At 42.2% G+C, this 18766-nt stretch overlaps 1 protein-coding gene across 1 annotated transcript in view; it reads right to left on the reverse strand.

The window, feature by feature from the left end:
* The window catches only part of DPY19L1 (dpy-19 like C-mannosyltransferase 1), a 116806-nt gene extending 103184 nt beyond the window's left edge, over positions 1-13622 (reverse strand). Inside the window, exon 1 of the mRNA XM_037837059.1 lies at positions 13205-13622. Within this exon, the coding sequence (XP_037692987.1) occupies positions 13205-13502 (298 nt within the window). The 5' untranslated portion in view covers positions 13503-13622. The remainder of the gene's footprint in view (positions 1-13204) is intronic.
* Between the last annotated feature and the right edge of the window lie 5144 nt (positions 13623-18766).

The following is an 18766-nucleotide window of genomic DNA, read 5'->3' on the forward strand; positions in this document are numbered from 1 at the left end:
AGAATCCATTCCTTGCTACTCCAGGTGTAGTCTAAGACCAGCAGTAATGGAATCGTCCGGGACAATTAGCAGTGCAGAATCTCAGGCCCCACCACAGACCTCCTGAATCAGAATCTAGAGTTTAACAAGACCCCCAGGGGATTAATAAACACTTTAAAGGGCAGAGGGTCTCATCATTGACAGCACAATGGAATCACCTGGAAACATGACCAATCCTGAGGCCTCCTTACCGCCTCCAGTGATTCTGAGTTTCTAGGCTTGGCATTAGGGTTTCTAAATACTCCCGAGGTGATTCTACTGTGTAACCAGGATTAAGAATACTGATCTGGGAAGAGCAGATTAAGACTGCATTCCTAGACCCCACTCTCAGAGACTTTGATTTATCAGATCTCACTTGGGGCTTAGAAATCTACATTTTTAATAAACCCTCAGATGACTTTGATACAGACTAAATTCTGAGATGCATTCCAATGAAGAGAATACACTGACAATCCAGGTATCAGATGAGATTTGGACCAGCAGTAGTGACATGGGCTTTATTAGGAAAAGCCAAATATAATTTCAGAAGATAATCTGAAAGAGAAACTGACAAAACTTGATAGCTGAACATAAGAATTAAGAAAACAATTAAAGTTTAAAATCAAATCCTTTTTTACTTCCCCTGGTAAGAAGGTCATTTTTAAGAAGATATATTCTTTTGGTTTTATGTGACATAAATTATTTAGCCTCTCTGGGTCTCATTTTCATCAAGTATAACGTAAAAAGAGATTTTTACTTGACTATCTCTGGTCCTAACACTTATTGACCTTGAATAGCTACTGCTATAACCACTAATACTCAGGCTTTATACTCTGTTTTAGTCTCCATGGTGATTTTCTGTCTTCGGTCTGATCTTCCTCCTTCCCAAACTATAAAGCCTTGGTAGGTTTGGCCCTTTTAATTTGTTTTGTTTTGAACAGGGAAAGAAGGAATGTGCTCAATTTACTAATAGGGATATTGAGTCTCTAAGGGAGAAGCAGGATTGCTTTAAAAACCACAGTCATGACAAAGAAAACTTCTGCTCCTAGTAAGATCTGGGCCTCAGAGTGGTCTACGTGATGAAGGCTTTAAGGATGACTTTAGTTAATTTGAATCTCCTCCATATATTTGGCATTTAGCAAAATAGTGCTTTACAACATTAAGAAAAAAAACAGGAAATTCTTAGAAGAATAATGCCTAACATTTGTTTTTCAGTCTGCAGGGTACAAAGCACTTTCACATATGAAGCAAAAACGACCCAGGAGCATTTGTGAGGCTGGCAGGGCCTTATTTTCCAGGGAGCCCCATGCCACAGTACTGAGACATGTGCGGTCTGGACGGTCCTGGTCGTTCTTGTTCCCAGGACCCAAAGCTCGGGCATGAAAATATAAATAAGCACATTCAACTAAAAGGATGCACAGGCAAATGGCCCGAACTCCTTAGAAGGAGCAAAAGATCAAGGACAGTTTATTTAAAAATGAGTATATGAAAACTCCAGAGTATGAGAAGTATACATCACCACCCCCAAACAGAATATAATTAGACTTTTAAACAGAGAAACATACCAAGTAAATTTTCACATAATTTAAATATTTATATGTTAAAGAAGGCAACACTTAATACAACAATTACCCAGCATATGTGTTTTTAAGGCAATAAATTCTGACTTCCTTTAAAAATCTTACAATGGGATGAAGTTGGTGGAGTGAGATGCTTGAGGGCACCAAACCCCCCCAGACACTTTTGACAACTACCAAGAAGAGCAGAAACATCTTTCTCAGGGCTCCAGAAAAGTCAAAAGACTGCAGTAGGAGGGTGAACACCAAGCCAAGAAAAAGGATCCCATGGCTTCCGCCTGGCCCCTCCCATGGGCCTCGCTGGGCTGAGCCCCAGCTCCCAGTGCAGACCCTGGTCCCAGTTCCAGAGGAAGCAGAGTGTCCCTTTTCAGCCACTCTTAAGGTGGCCTAAGGGACTCATGGTACCAGAACTTGCCCTGTGTGTAGAAGGCAGTTCAGAGAACTCCCCTACGGAACACTCTGGGAGAGTAGTCAAGTCACGCTGCATGGGGCCAAGGAATTGCTGGCTGTAGGACACACAGTGCAGTGCCTGGGACTGGGAGAAAATGGTTTCTTAGGGAAGAGGGGACATTTGTAACCTTGTAAACAGGGGCATTCCTAGGGTCAAACACACATACCCCCCCCCACACACACACACACAGACACAAGACACAGGCACAGAAATGATCAGGGAGGTCCCTAGGCTTTGGCCTGGAGCTATTCTCATACAACGCATTGTATGAATAAGCTCAGAAGGACAGCACTTGTACAGGCCAACCTGCAAAGACTGAGAAAGGTGTTTTCTTTTTCTCCTTTGTTTTGTTAGTTCCTGGCATTCAAGGAAATCTCTGTCATAACACTACCTGGATACAAACTTCAGGAACAGACGCCTCAGAGTCTAAATTCCAGTGATAACACAATGATGTCCAGATTTCAACAAAAAGTTACAAAACTTACAAAGAAACAGGAAGCAATGGCCCAGGCAGAGCAGAAGACTAAAACAATAGAAACCATCAATGAGGAGGACCAGACCTGGGAAATACCAGACAAAGACTTTAAAAAAATGATCTTAAATATGCTCAAAGAACTAAAGAAAAACATGAACAAAGAACTGAAAGAAATCAGGAGAACAACAGATGAACACAACCAGAATATCAATAGATGGAAATTACGAAAAGGAACCAAACAGAGCTGAAGATCACAATTATGGAAATTTAAAATTCCCTAGAGGAGTTCCACAGCAGATGGAGCTGGCAGAAGAAAGAATCAGTGAACCTGAAGATAAGACAACTGGAATCATTCAGTCTCAGGAGCAAAAGGCAGAATGAAGAAACATGAACAGAGCCTGAGGAACTTGGGGAACACCATCAAGCATACCAATATATGTTCTGTGGAAGTCACAGAAGGAGAAGAAAGAGAGAAAGGGGCACAGAGAATATTCAAGGAAATAATGGCTGAAAATGTCCCGAAATTAATGAAAGACATGAATATACACAGCCAAGACATTTAACAAACTACAGAGTAAAGCCAAAAAGACCCATGCCTGAGTATATTATAGTAAGACTGTCAAATGCGAAAGGTAAAGAGAGAATTCTGAAAGCCTCAAGAGAGAAGCAACATGTCTTGCACAAGGGAGACTCAATAAGATTAAATGACAATTTCCTATCAGAAACCACGGAGGCAAGAAGACAGTGGGATGAAATATTATGAGGTGCTGAAAGCAAAGAACTGCCAAGAATTCTGTACCTGGCAAAACTGTCTTTCAAAAATGAGGGAGAGATTAAGACATTCCCAGATAAACAACAGCTGAGGGAGTTCATCACCACTAGACCAGCCCTACAAGAAATGCTAAAGAGAATTCTGCAGGTTGAAAGGACAAAAGACAATAGATCAAAGCTGCATGAAGAATCAAGATCTCCAGTGAGGGTAATGACATGAGTAAACATAAATGCCAATACTACTGCATTTTTGGTTTGAAATTCCATTTTTTACTTCCTACAGTATCTAAAAGGCAAATGCATAAAATTTAATGATAAATCAGTGGTGTAGGAACTCGATGTATAAACGTAATTTTTGACAAGAACTACATTAAAGGTTGAGGGACAGAGGGGTACAGAAACACAGTCTGTGTATACTATTTAAGTTAAGCTGGTATCAAAGCAAACCAGATTGTTTTAGATTCAGGCTGTTAAATTTAAACCCCATGGTAACTACAAAGAAAATATTGGACAATATAGAGGCTCATAGAAATTAAAGTACCAGTTGCCTGGGGTAGGGGTAAAGGGAATGGGGAGTTTGTGCATAAGTGGTGTAGGGTTTCTGTTTGGGGAGAAGGGGGAATTTTAGTAATGGTGGGTGTTGATGGTACCACAATATTGTGAATGTGATTGTTCCCATTTAATGGTGTGCTTGGGAGTGGTTAAGATGGGAAAAGTTTATACTGTAGTTATGTTTTCACAATTAAAAAAAAAAAAAAAAAGCAAGCAACCAAAGGGACAATGACCACTGAATGCAATATGTGATCCTGGATGAGATTTAATAAGGGAGGAGAAAAGACTTAGAAGGACATTATTGGAGCATATGAAAAAATTGGAATATAGACTGTAAGCTTTATTATCAATGTTAAATTTCTTGAACTGGATAACTGTACTTAAGGTGGTTACATAAGTGAATATCCTTGGTCTTAGGAAATGTGCATAGCAGTGTTGTATGTTCAAGGGGCATGACATATATAACATACACTCAAGTATTCAGAAAATAGGTAGAACAATACAGAAAATGTGGCCAAAGGTTAAAATTGTCCGATCTGGGTATCTGGTGGGGCAGGAAGGGTATGTTGGAGTTGTCTGTATGGGGTTTGTATTATTTTTGTTAACTGTCCTGTAAATGTGAACATATATAAAAATAAGTTTTTTTAAAAAAGTCTTATCCTCACATAACTTGAATAAAAAGATTCTGAAATAAAACAGTAATCTATATTAATAATTTTCATAAAGTAAATTTCTCTTTATTAAAAAAATAGCACATTTCAATTTTTTAAAGGCATGTAGCTAAATAAAACATACAATCAAAATAACAAATATACTAGCACATGAATTTTAAGCCTTATTAAATGTTTCTGAGCTAGCACAGGCGAAGCTATAAAACTTTAATAAATTTAAACATAAAACTATAGGTGCTGCATCTCTTCACTAGAGACAAAAAGAGATTCACACATACACAATATACACCCAGGCCCATCATATTCAAGCAAGAAGTTTAAAAAGCTTGTTAAATGATAAATCTTTCCAGTCTTAAGGTTATGGATTCTTCCCAAACTGCAAACCACCCATGGATATCAAAATGCTTGCTTATTATTTAATTTATATGATTAAGAAAATTGTGATACCATAATTACCATTTTACTCTGTTTTTACATCCATGTCAAACAATCAACCAACACAATCAAAACCAATTCAGAATTTAATAGTTTTATACCTTAAACATATAAAAAAATAATTAAGCAAAGCCAAATGGAGATGGACAGGCTGAGTACAAGGATATAAGAGTGATTCTCCAAATGAGCAGAAGCCAGCAAAATAGTGCTACTGCTACAAAGAGTTATGGATCTTGGGACATTAATGAGTTCATCTTCCCATAAGTGCATCTTTGACAGCTGCTTTAAACTTTGGATGTGAAATTTACAATTTGACAGACAGCAATGCCAAGAGACCTTAAAAGAATTTCAACCCCAAACTTCACTCAGTACACTCACTAATGGGCGCTGGGTTATTCATTCACCTGGCCTACTTCAGTTTCCTCACCTGTAAAATACTAGGAAGTAACATTTAATCCTAGATTTTTATGAAATTTCCACAGAGAACAAAGACTAGAAAAGTGAGAAACAAGGTCCTATTCAAAAAACTAAAACAAACAAAAAATGCCCTTTAAAGTGTCGGAAATAGTAGCACTGTGCAAGTTATGTAAGTACTTCAGGATTAGTATTAAAACCTGGCAAAAAAGATTCTGCAGTTTGAGAACTGCAGCTCTAAAAGGCTGTAATACAAAAAGCAGCAATTACTACTAAGAATTAAATAGGAATATTTGGTGCAGAGCAGTAGCATTTCAGGCAAATTTGAGTTAGTATAAAAATACGTGTAAGGTCTCTCCTCAATTATGACAATCTCTCCAAATTAAAAATTTGTCAACAATAGCATGTTTTCAAAATTAATTGATCAAGTGATTTTCAAACTGTGTTTAAGATATTGTTGGTGCTACTGTAAACAAGTCAATAAAATAATGCCCATCCTGCATCAGTAAACAACCCACACTGGAACCTCAGTAAGTGATTTCAGTGACAAACAGGCTAACATGTTAACATGCACCACTATAATAATTTAAAAATATAAAAGGCCATCCAAGCATTCATTAAGTGACAGTGGTAGTACTGAGACACTCCTACATGTCAGTAACTTTGGAAAGGAAGTGAAATGTGAGGAAAGAAGCCAGACAAATATGAAGATATGCTGAGCTGTTCATTTAAGTGTACTCATGAAAAAAAAATAGTGATAATGCTGAGAAAGTAAAAAGTAGTATTAAGGCAAAAATATGCTACAAGAGTTAAAGGTTTATATAGTTTGAAAATTCTTCCACTTTTTAAATTTATTCCTATTCAATTATTCTTGATTAAATTATGAATGATCACCCATGGAGAAATGATCTTCCATATAAAATTAAACTGTCTTTTATAGGACTAAAGAGCAACAGCAAGGTCTTGACCTAGAAATAGATGCAATTCTTACTAACTTTGAGAACTGGTAAACTATTAGAATGGATAACAAAAGAAAGCTACCTTCTTTGGAAGAGTGAAAAAGTAGCAGATGTTCTGATGGTTTGGGTAAAGCACAATCTGATGGCATAAGATGAAGAGCAAAACAAGAATTTAGGACTAAACATATAAATTATAAAGCCAAAAAGTTACCCCATCTAAAAACATGATGATGATAATGTAAATATCCCATCAACACAGACTTTAAGAGGCAGGAATACACCAACATACTAAGCATTTAGAACTTACAATAATAGCTATGTTAAAATGTTAGCAACATCCAAATCCACATATGTAGAGATTAAAAATGTATCTGCTTTCAGTATGGATACCATATTCTTGGCCAAAAATCAATCACAAATTGATAATACATCCTTATATTTACACAAACTAAACACATCACATTTGGTATTTATTAGAGCAGTCATCAACGTCACATATTTGGAAACCTTCTGTATCTTTTAACAAAAGATGTTTAGGTGATCATAAACACTCTTTCAAGTTTTTAGAGTTTATTTGCACATTCAGCCTGCAAGCTCCTCCCCCTCCCAAGTGGTCCTTCAACAGGGGCCCGAGGCAGACTGTAAGGAAAGGAGAGGTCCCTGTGTCCAGCGCACCCCACAGATCAACCTAGCTGAGCAGTGAGCTGAGCTGGCCTGCCCTCACACCCTCTTAAGCAATTAACCACAGATCTATTTTAGAAAGGGAAAAATGACTTGAAGTATTGAAGAAAGTCTTTAAAATCCCCAATTCCTACCCTACTCCCTGGCTTTAACATAAACCCACTCAGAGCTGGTGCTCAGCTACATTTAGGTAGTGTTGGAAAGCAAGAGCCCTAGGACGGCCAACAGCCCCCACGTCTCACGTTTCTTCCACTTTTCTTGTCTCTTAGGCCACCCCTGACATGTCCCCCCCCGCCGCCATCTGCCTTTTTATTCCCTTAACTAGGTATGACTCCTCTTTTCCTTATTTCCCCTGAAATAAGAAAGAGACAAGAAAGCTAATATTTATTGAGGACTAAATGTGGACATTTCTCATAAATGGATCCCAGGACTTCATTCCTTTTCTTGTTACACTCTCACCCTCGAGCCCATGAAGTATACATATAGTACAGCGGTAAGAGCATGAACCTTCAGACCACACCTCCCAGGTTCAAATCCTGGCTTTTCCACATGCTAGCTGTGATCTTGACAGGTTTCTTAACATCTATGTACCTGTCTGGTAAAATGGGTATCATAGTTATAGCACCAGGATGAGGAATAAGTAAATAAATTTAATTAAATGAGCTAATCTAAAGCACTTAGAACACAGCCTGGCAGGGAATAAGCCCTGTATCAGCATAAGGTGCTATTTCCAATGCCCATCAACTTGAATGCCACCTATCTGCTGATAACTCCCTTCTTTATGCTGCTACTCGGGACTCTTGTCTAACTACCAGGCTCCCATGTCCCACTACATACTTGACATTTCTACTCAGCTCAAAAATATCTCAAAGGCAATACGTCCAAGACAGAATACTTGATCTCTCAAACCTCTCCTATCCCCCACACCCCTAGTCTTCACCATTTCAGTGAATGACACCACTATTTTCCCATTACAGCAGCCAAAAACCTAACAGTTACAACTCGTCCCTTTCCCTCACTCCAAGCCCAACTCAAACCATCAGCAAGTCCTGTCATTTCTATCACTAAAATACATCTCACATCCACCCACTTCTCTCCATCTGGACTGCCACTTCGTTAATCTAGGCCAACCACCTCTCTTCCTGGATTCCTGGAAGCGTCTCTTCACTCGTCTCTGCTTCTCTTCTTGCCCTGCCACAACCCATTTTCCCCCACAAAGATGAATTTGTCAACAAACAAACAAAAACCCTCACTGGCTTCTCATCGCACTAGGAACAAATGCAAGCTCCTTCCCAAGATCTGGTTCCTGTCCGTCTCATTTTCATTCATTATTCACTCTGATGATCTATCTTCTTTCAATATGTTACCTTAGCAAATGCTGTTCACTACATCTGCAATGCTCTCTCCCTCTTCCCCTGGACAGCTAGCATTTTCTCTTCCTGTAGATCTCAGCTTTAAGGTCACTTTCCCAGAGACCTTTCTTCACCCAATTTCAAGTGGGCATTTCTGTTTTTTCTCTATCAGCCACTTGCTTCTTTCCTCTATCACCCTTAATACTATGTGCAATTATTTTCTTTTATTTGCACACACACACATACACACACTCCTAGAATGTTAAATTCCATGAGGACAGGGGCTTCAGCTGTCTTATTCTCTATTTTATCCCCAGCTCGTCCAACACCTGGCACAGTAAGCACTCAATAATTGGTGAACATGAACGAGGCTACTGTACTATTCTACATACATTATCTCATTTATTCTTTACCATAACCAGGCAAGGCATTTATTATTTATTATCTCCATTTTAAAGTTGAGGAAACCAAGAGTCAGAATTATTAAGGGATCCACAGCTTCTGAGTATAGAAGCGGGATTCAAATGCAGGTCAGTACCGAAGTGCCTGTACTACTTCCACTACAGCACACTGTCCGCCACCGTTCCCGTTTCCAACCCCTGGACTCAAGTCTCTCACTTCACCGGGCTTCCTACTCCTTCTGGACCCTAACAAGTCACGTGTTCCCCATTATATAAATAATAAAAGCAGTGGCTCTAAACATGGCAATTTTGCCTCTGAGGGGATGTGTGCCAACATCTGGAGACACTTTGATTGTCACAGCTGGGAAGGTGCTATGGGCATCCAGTAGAAAGAGGAACCAGGCAGGTGAGGTAAGTAAAACAGAACAGATATACAGGAGAAACCCAAAAGTTTTTATCCTTTATCTTTCCTATATTGGATTATGGTTTTTATTATACTTATTTCATAAACGATATCTTAAGTTACAGATTTTCGCCAGACATGCTTTGTTCGCATGTTTACCATATGTATTTTTCACTTCCACAGAGTAGACGCCCTTCCATTTTTCCTTGAAACACTTAGCTCTCTCCAGCTATCCTTTTGTCTTCCCTTTTTTGGTTAGCAACATGGGTACAAGAACTGTGTCACTCATCTGTTAACTCTAATTATAATAGCCACATTAGATGATAAATGGCAACTGAGAGCTCCAATTTGGAGGGAGCAATAGAGTTTAGGGAAAACTGTGGCAAACTGGACAATGTGCGACCCCATTTAAAAGTGGAAGAGGCAATTACCTAGTTCCAGCTGATTGCGGCCATGTGGGGATGCGGTCACCCTGATGCTGGATAGTGTGCTTCTAAAGACAGGCAGGAAATCAAACTTTAAAAATGACAGATGCTTTCCCAGCCCCAGATGCTGGGTTAACTAGTCCAGAGTAAGGCTTGGATAGGGGATTTTTTTTCAAGTTTCCAGATGATTCTAGTGTGCAGCTAAAATTCAGAACCACTGGTCTATTTTATAGATGCACAACTGAGGCTCAGAAAAACTAAATGCTTTGCTCAGGCACCCAACCAGTTTGAAGTAAGTATAGAATCAGAAAACTGTTCTTCTAAAGCAGTATTTTCAAGCTAGGGGTCAAGACACTGGATAATGAAATCAATTTAGTAGTTTATAAGCAGCATTAAAAAAAATTTTTTTTAATAGAAAACCAGAGTGCAATGCATGTGATAAAAGGGTAAGAATCGTTACATGAAACTTGTTTTAGTGAACCATGTGCATATATGTGCCACTTGCTCTACAGATCCTTTCTCTTCCTTTCTCTGCCTGGTTCCCAGCCCCAAGAGGGCGGCTCTACAGAAGGCTTCAGCTGGGCCCCTTGTCTCTGATTCCATTGGCTCAGCCAGTGAGAGGTACTAGCAGGAAACCAGACGGTGGGAGGTGGGAGGAGTGTTTGCCCTTGGTCACTCTGGCTTCCACAGCATGGGCTCAGGCTGGGTTCAGCTCCTGATGAAGCTTTCCTTCTCCTTCAGGCTCAGAGTGGTAGCAACTCTCCATTGTTGACAGTACTGGATGCCAGCTCACACTTCTGAAAACAGTCCATTTATTAAATGTTTCCCACCAGGGAACTGATAGATATAAATAGATAGATCAACAGATACATGCATATGTGTACTGGGTTGCATTTTCAGAGGCGTGAGCAGGTGTATTGTTTACTGTTTACTGAGGGTTGTGGTCAAAAAAGTTTGAGAATCATTGTCGTGGTTCTTACTACATTATTGCCTCCCCTGGCTGATATAGGGGGCTAATGGGTTTAAACTTCTAAAAAAGACATTTCAAGAATGCTTTTTTACAACTGTTCCCATTAAACAAAAAGTAAATAATGTCCACAAATAAGAAAAACATATAATCATTAAAACTTTTTTTTTAACAACACAGCAGGGCTTGCCCAATGGAAAGTACCACCTTGGTAGGTGGTGAGTTTCCCATCAGTGAAGTTGATTAAGCAAAGGCTGCTTGGCACATAGAAAGGAGATGAATGAAAAACTGAACTAGAGACCCTTGGATTTATTTCTAATGCTTAAAAAATCTGAGTTTCTATCACGAAGTTCAAGTTAAAAAACTTCTTCCTAAACAATATGAAGCAATTTTTTGGTCATAGTTTAATATTTAATTGTTAGTGTACTTGATCTTTCTTTAAAAAAAAATCAGCTACCAATTATCTCTTGACAAATTAAGAAAAACACAATGCCTTTCAATGTGAAGGCCAAAGAACTATTTTAAAGTCCCAACTAAAGAAGTACATTGTCAGCTCAACTCTCACTCATTCTGGAGAGAGGAGAGGAGGCAGCTTTCAAAAACACCGAAACCCTGCTCCTCTTTGCAGGATCCAAGTGGCCTTTTGTTGCCTTGGCAGGTCACATGGCAGGGGGGGGGGAACTGACATGTCTAGGAGGAGGTATAGGAAACCATGCACCCCAGACCTGATCATTCTCCAGAACACTCTCTCAAGCAACCCTGTGGCGTCATGTAGATGGTCAGCAAGGTTAAAAGATCTCTACACCTTGGTCTGCTCGCCCAGCCTGCATACATCTGATGGCCAGTGACCAGGGTACACCCAAGAATGCAGGACAGCGCCTTCACTGAGCCTGTTTCCAATTCCCAGAGGAGCAAGTCAAGCAGAGTGCACCACTGTTATATTAAGAAACTGTATTTAGGCATGGGCATACTAAACCAAACATAAGCCAGCCAATATAAGAAGATTCAAAAGAAATACAATTACAAGAAAAGAAAATATGCTAAAAAGTGGCAATAGATATTATAATTCTTAGATTTGTTTTTGTAAACTTCCTTAAGAAGCAATGCCATTCCATATTTTACTACAAAGTGGTTGTTTATACTAGCCCATCCAAGAAAAATGCAACTTCATCTGTCACGAAATCAGTTATTATGCATTTGTTTTTATAATAGCAACTACAATTTGTTCAAGAATTTAGACACAAAACGCCTTCCCATATATGACCCACCCCTTTTTGTTTTGCTCCTCAGGACATCTCTGTGGAGTGGGTAGGGCAGGTGTAAATCCCACTTAAAGAGAGGCTCACAAAGGAAGTAACTTGAAACTTAACACAAAACTTAACCATAGGGAGCTGGATCTGAAGCCTCTTCCTTATGCACTGTACCATGCTGCCTCCCCAAGGTGAACTGATCTAACCTGCACTGGCCATGTTTTTCAAGCTCACTAGTGAAAAAAAGAGATAATATACTGAAAATACTGAATTTTCTAGGCTTGAATCCATGTTAGTTAAAAAAAAAAAAATACCCCCAATAACTATATCAACTTTTCTGAGCCCATTAAAGCACACAGAGTGCTGACTGGGCTTAAGACAGAGTGACAGACATCAAGTGGCAGCTGTGTTCTCAGGGGAAGTGGATTTGCTGTGTTCTATTCCTCGACCTATATTGAACCCCAAACTCCTAGTTAAGGGAGCTTTCGGTCACTAAGGGAATTTGCAAAGCTAATATGGAATAAATCATCAGTAATTTAATAATCAGTAGCCAAAGCTCATTAATGGCATTAAATAGGAAAGGCAGTGTTACATCATTTTACTGGCTGACTTAGAAAAATTAGGCCCATTATCCAAATTGCTGTAACTTGCCTTATCGGAACGTAAATCAGGAAACAAAGGAAACCTGAAGTTGGTCCACAACATGTGAATGTTTCAACTTTATTATTATTTTTTTCCCAGCACATTGTTACACATCATCTATTTTGTTCATGGCAGAAGGAGAGGAGGGGTGCCCTCCTCATCAACCATCTCCGGGCCAGCAGGGAAGATTAAGGCCCGGGTGCACACAGCACAACACAGCGTGGAAAGTGACGCGCCGTGGGGAATCACAAGCACAGTGCCCCCGGCGGTGTTTGTAGCCAAGAAGAAAACACAGGCTAAAATTTAATTATAAGTTTAGCAACTTTCTAGAACAGGAAACGCGCTTTTCCACTGCGCTTAAATGAATCGCTGCCAACCCAAAGCAAACCTTCCACCGGGTCATGGACGGAGGTAACGGGCAGGCGGACGGTCCTCACCAATCAGCAGCGCCCAAGTCTAGGTAGCGCAGACCAGCCCGCTCGCAGCCAGGCCGGGCAGCTGTTGATCTCGGGGCCTTTTTTTTTTAAAGCAAAGATTAAAGAGACCTGGTAAGAAGGGTGCGAAGATTGAGCCAGGAGAGGGGGAGGAGAGAAGGTAAGAATGTCCCAGGAAGAAAAGTCAGAGAGGTTTGCAAACTGGCGGAAACCCGCAAGCAAGGCTCGGCGGCGCGGAGGCGGAAAGGGAGGGAAGGGGGGCCGCGCCCCAAAGTTCCGCGTCCCGGCGGCGGGGCGCCCCCGACCGCGCGCTCGAGGCTGCTCACCTAGCAGGAACGTGGTCCAGGTCCGGCCGCGCCCTGCGCGCCGCAGGCCCAGCGCCCCGCGCAGCCCGGCCGCCAGGCGCCCCCCGAGGCCGCCCCCGCCGGGCGGCGTGGCGGACTCGGCGCGGGCCCCCTTCCTGCCTGCAGTGCCTTTGCGCCCCGGGGACAGGAGCGCGCGCTCGGGCCCGGGCTCCCCGGCGCCGACCTCCGGCGACCCCCTCAGCGGTGACTGCGAGGCGCGGGGCGGCTGGGGCGGCTTGGGGGCCGCCTCCCGGTGCTTGTTCCGCGCCTGCAGGACCATCTTGGCATAGTCGCGCCCGCTCGCTGCGCGCGCCTGAACGGCGGCCGAGGAACGGCAGGCTGGCGGGGCGGCCCGGGCGCCGCTCACTCTCCTGCAGGCGGGCAGGCGGGTGGAGGGCGGACCCGTCCCTCCCCGCGGGCCGAGAGGCGGGGAGAGTAGGAAGGCCGGGCGGCGGTTGCTTGTTTGGCGGTGCCGCCGGGAGGCGGCGCCGGACTCGCTCACCCGCCGCCGCGGCCACAGCTCCGTTGTCACGGCGACCGCAGAACGCCGGGGGGCGGGGGCGGGGACACCCAGCGAGAGGCCGGGGCCCCGCCCCCTCCGCGCCGGTCGCGCGCTCCCGATCTACCAGCGCGCACGCGCCAACTCCCGGCGCGGGCAAGAACCAAACCAGTGGCTGCCTGGCGACTCCGCCCTCTTTCGGGGCCCTGGGGGCCTGGCCGATGGCAAGGCGCGAATGGCTTTCAGGACCCAGCTGCTGCCTCCCTCCTCTCTGGGAATGGCCGGGAAGGAAGAAGAGCCCTAACGGGCAGGGGTCGCTTTTCGAAGTTTGGGACTGGGTTGAAGCTGCGCCTGGAGCCCGGCGGAGCCCGCGCAGCGCATCTTGAGGGCGGCAGGGGCCGGGTCCGCTGGACCTGGAGCGTCCACCCAGGGGCGCTGCGAGTGCGCACTGGAAGCCCTCGTTAGCCGCTTTGGGGCGTGTGGGTAGAAATAAAACCACAGTCTTAGGTTTACTCCAGAATGAATGTGTGGCCCTCTCAACTTAAGGCAGAGCCGAGTGCAGCTCCCCTGTTCACAGATGGTAAGAACCGTACAACTCGATTTAAAATGGCAGCAAAGTATCTCACGTGGAGCTGACGAGGGTCGAGGCACAAGTGTGCCTAAGACATTGAAACTGGAAACCCTGACTCGCACCCAGTCTGAAGATAAAATTGCACTGCCCTAGAAGGAAAGATTATCAACAAGTGTGTTCTGTTAGTTTCATATTCTGTAACCTTGGTGTTTAATAGGAAGAAAGCAGAAAACGTTTATTTGCTGATAAAATACAAGGCTTTAGTCGAAAACGGGTTTCCTTTGACAAGGCAGTGGAATGCATAAGAGAATGAAGCCCAGAAATGTTAAGAAAACCCGGCAGATCCCAAATCTCCCTCTTCGCCCTCCACCTGGCACTGTTTGCACGAAGCCTTACATCCTCCTGAATTACCACTAAGGTTCCCTTCCTTGCTGTGTCCTGTGGCCTTGTTCCAAAAAGTTGTCTTTTAGTCCCAATATTGTAAACTAAGCCACATCGTTGTCATTCCAGGGGCTTTTTGTGGCTATGGGTCCTCACCCTTTCGGTTTCCCTGCCCAGTGATTTATCTCTTTATTACGAAGTTAATACCAACATTCATTCACTGCTATACTTATCTAAGGGACCATGAATTCTTTCATAAAGGGAAAAACATGCCATGCTAACTAATTATCCCTCATATTTTGACTATTTTGTGAATTTGGATTTTCAGATGTTGTCTTTGTTGGAGCGGGAACAGCTATTTTTAGATACCGATTTTTAAAAAGTGATTAAAAGTGAAATGGCAGAATGCTTGGATTCTGAAACAGTGTGTCAGATGGATCCAACGTTACCTTCCAGGATTAATACTGAAATTAACCTGTCAGGTTAAAAGAAACCTAATGCAATGTCCAGTAAGGGTGATGAAAATAATTTGTTGAATGATTTTTTTTAATGATCAGAAAGACACATGAAATAAAAGGTTTGACATTGGAACTACTGAATTCCTTGTATGTTCCCTCCTCTACATGGTGGGTCCTGGATTCAAGAATTGCCTCCCTTGGGCTGGATACCATCTTACTAGAGAACAAACTCATTAAATGAATAAAGGTGTGAATGAGTGAATGATCTGTCATTCTAGCCCACCTCACCCACTCAGTCTCCAATCTCTGAAAGACAAGGACTCTTGCCTACTCATCTTCACATTGTTCCACAGAGCCTAGCCCAGAGCCTGGCTATGAAAGTTCGTTAAATTGACTTGAAAGAGGAAAACCTATGTTCAAGACAACACCCAGTGGGTTTTTATTACTGCCACAAGTGCTGAATTCCCTTCTTGGCTTGGCAACCATGTGGAAAATCCCAGAGAGGGGCAATATGCAGTACTGGTTTTAAAATATTATAATTTTAAGCCCAGGATCCAATCTCTGTTCTGACATTTACAAGCCCTAAGACCTTGGCCAAGTTACTTGACCTTTATGAGTCTAGGTTTCCTCATCCCTAAAATGGGGATAATAAAACACCTACCTCACAGGTCTGTAAAAAGTAAATGAAAGCATATGAAATGCATCTAGCAATTACTTTCATCAGAGTACTTAATAAATGTTAAAGGTAATGGCCTGGATCAAAGTAATTGCTAAAAAAAAAAAAAACAGCAATAGATGATGTATAAGGAGGATGGTAAGCCCTGTGCCTTCCCAGAACTTGAGGGCTGACAATCCAGGATCGGGTGTGAGCCAGGGGAGAGTGCATTGGAATAGAGGGCAGGAAAGTGAGGACAGCTCTGTGATCTGTGTACCAGTCCTGCACTCTCTGGGCTTTAAGCTTTTCAGCTATCAAATGTGTGTTCTGAGCAGGTGATTCCCTGTGAATGATTCCTGCTTCCAACTTGTGCTTTATGACTTAGTTTTCCAGAGCTGCTACCACACAGAGCATTAGCTTACACAACAAGAATTTCTTGGGTCACAGTTTGGAGGTGAAAAGGCCATGCATTTTCCTGGAGATGTAACTTTCTGGTGATGGCAGTCCTCCATCACTTGGCAATGTCCTTGCTTTCCTTCTGTTGCTTTCTCTGACCATATCTGAATTTCTCCTCTCTATAAGGACTCAAGTAATACAGATTCAGACCACCCTAATTCAATTTGGCTACACCTTAACTAATAACATCTTTAAAAGGTTCTGTTTACAAATGGGTTCTCACCCACAGGAATGCAGATTAAGATTAAGAGCATGTCTTTTGTTGGGTAATAATTCAATCCCCAACAGTCCTCCTTCTGGACTCCAAAAAGACATTCCCACATGAAAAAAGCCAGGCTATTTTGTGATATTTGTCATAGCAGCTCTGGCAAACTGAGACACTACAAATGATGCCCACTTGGGACATCATTAAGCCTTGTTAATTCCTCCACCCCCACCCCCAAAAAAGGAGGAGGTCATTTCACACAGGGAGAGTGGTGGAGTAGAAACTAGAACAGTCTAGGGAAGTTACATGCCAGATTTCATCTTATAAGTGTGAGATCCACAGGAGCAGGGAATGCAGTTTATTCATATCTGTATTCTTAGGACAGTGGCTGCCACATAGTGGTGGATGCTTAAAAAAAGTTTGACTAACTGAAAGCTGTGTTTTTAAAATTGTGCTGTGTATAGAGGATTCTATGAGTTGATTCAAGGTTATAACAAATTTAGATTAAGCATTACTATCTCTCACCACCTTTAATGTGCTTTTCTTTCCAGGGGTTCCAGATGCACCAGAAAGGAACCTCCTTGTTTGACTGACACTGCAGAAGTCCTGGGCCCAGGCAGAGGATTCTAAAGACACGAACACAAAACAGCAGCTCCTCATGAAGAATCCTTGGTCTGGTCCCAGGGGTGCAAACCCAATCCTTTTCTCACTAAGAGCTACTATGCATTGGGCATTGAAATACAGACATTTAATTTTTTAAAAAACTTTGGGAATGTAGAGGGAGGGAATTAAAAGAAAATTAGCATAAAATAAAAAATTACTTAGAGGAAGACAAGGAAATGCAGAAAAATAAAGCTTAGCAGTGTTAAAACATAAGAAGCAGGGAAACATTCTTAGATGGGCAGCAAAAAGCTAAATCTGGTAAAGGGAAGACTGCGCTAGGAACCAGTTTCCTTGTTTTTCTACATTGGCATTTTAAAGGCCCCATTTAGAACTTCTAAATTTTCCCCTTTTCCTCCCACTTGCTTTCCTACCCATAGAATGACAGCTAAAGGAGAAGCTGGATTATGGCATTGATTTCTCATTTCCTTAGACAACTTCTCTCCATCTCTTTATTGGAGATTTGTCCTGGGGGTAAGTTTTAGATTTTGACATTTGTGCCCCTCAGGGGTTGCTCATACAAAGAGAAGAACCTGCTTAATTCCAGAATACTACTAGAAACCTAAAATGGGTGCAACAAACTATATGTGTGTAACATTGAACTTTCAGCAAAGCTCCAACATTAACTTGTCACTGTGTTATAATGTATTCCTTTAGTCTCTGGTGAGAACAAATGTAAATTGCTACTTTATTGCTTTTCAGATTTTATCTCCTGTCTTTCTTATAGCTGACCTTGTAATTTAAACTGTTCATGCTCCAGTGAGTGTTCCTGAGAAACTCAGAGAGTTCATCATTACTCCTAGTTATAGTACATTTCTGCATCTCTATTATAGAGAGGTGTGTCTCTTAAAAATGCAGTTGATGTTATTGAGGGCTTACTATGTCCTTAGAGCCTTAGTAGCTAATAGGGACATTAAAAATTCATATACTAAGTCCCCATCCCCAAAGGGCTCACACTTTAGTTAGAGAGACAGGGCAAGCTAGAATAAAATACAATTATGGAGAAAAATTTGTGAGTCCAAGAATAAGTACTGGCAGGGTTGCAAAGAGAAGCTGCGATGGCTGACATAATTGAGGAGGTTACAGGGAGAAGGTCAAACTTGTTCTAGGCCTTGTTGGCATGACAGATTTAGATTGAATGGAAAAGACAATATCAACAGGGAACAGCATGGCATATTTCTGAAACACTCAGATGGTGCTTGGCACAGAGAAGGTACCAGTACCAACATCTTAAATCTTTTATGGAATGAGGAAAGGAAGAAATAACTAACTAAGTTCGAGCAATGAATGAATGGGAGAAACAGAGAATAAATGAATGAACCAATGAATGGAGCATGAAATGCCCAGAGGGCCACCACCTGGAGCTTGGCTTTCAGAGCCCCCTCCTCCCCCCAAATCAATCCAGACCTGAGCAGACTCCTTCCTGAAGGGTGCTACACTCCTTCAGAGGGTCTTAGGAATACTGGGACCCAGTGAATTCCAACTCCAGCCTGTTACCTGGGCCAGGACTTGATTATGTCTGGGGGGCTCAGAGGCCTGACCTTCCCTCTCACCACCCCAGACACTGAGGAAGGTTGGGAACTGATTCACTTAGACACCTTATGTTCAGTCTCCTGTCCCCATTACCCAGGTTATGCACCTGGATATTTCACACACTTT

The sequence above is a fragment of the Choloepus didactylus genome, chromosome 5 (genome assembly GCF_015220235.1).
Source record: "Choloepus didactylus isolate mChoDid1 chromosome 5, mChoDid1.pri, whole genome shotgun sequence".
Taxonomy (NCBI): Eukaryota; Metazoa; Chordata; class Mammalia; order Pilosa; family Megalonychidae; genus Choloepus; species Choloepus didactylus.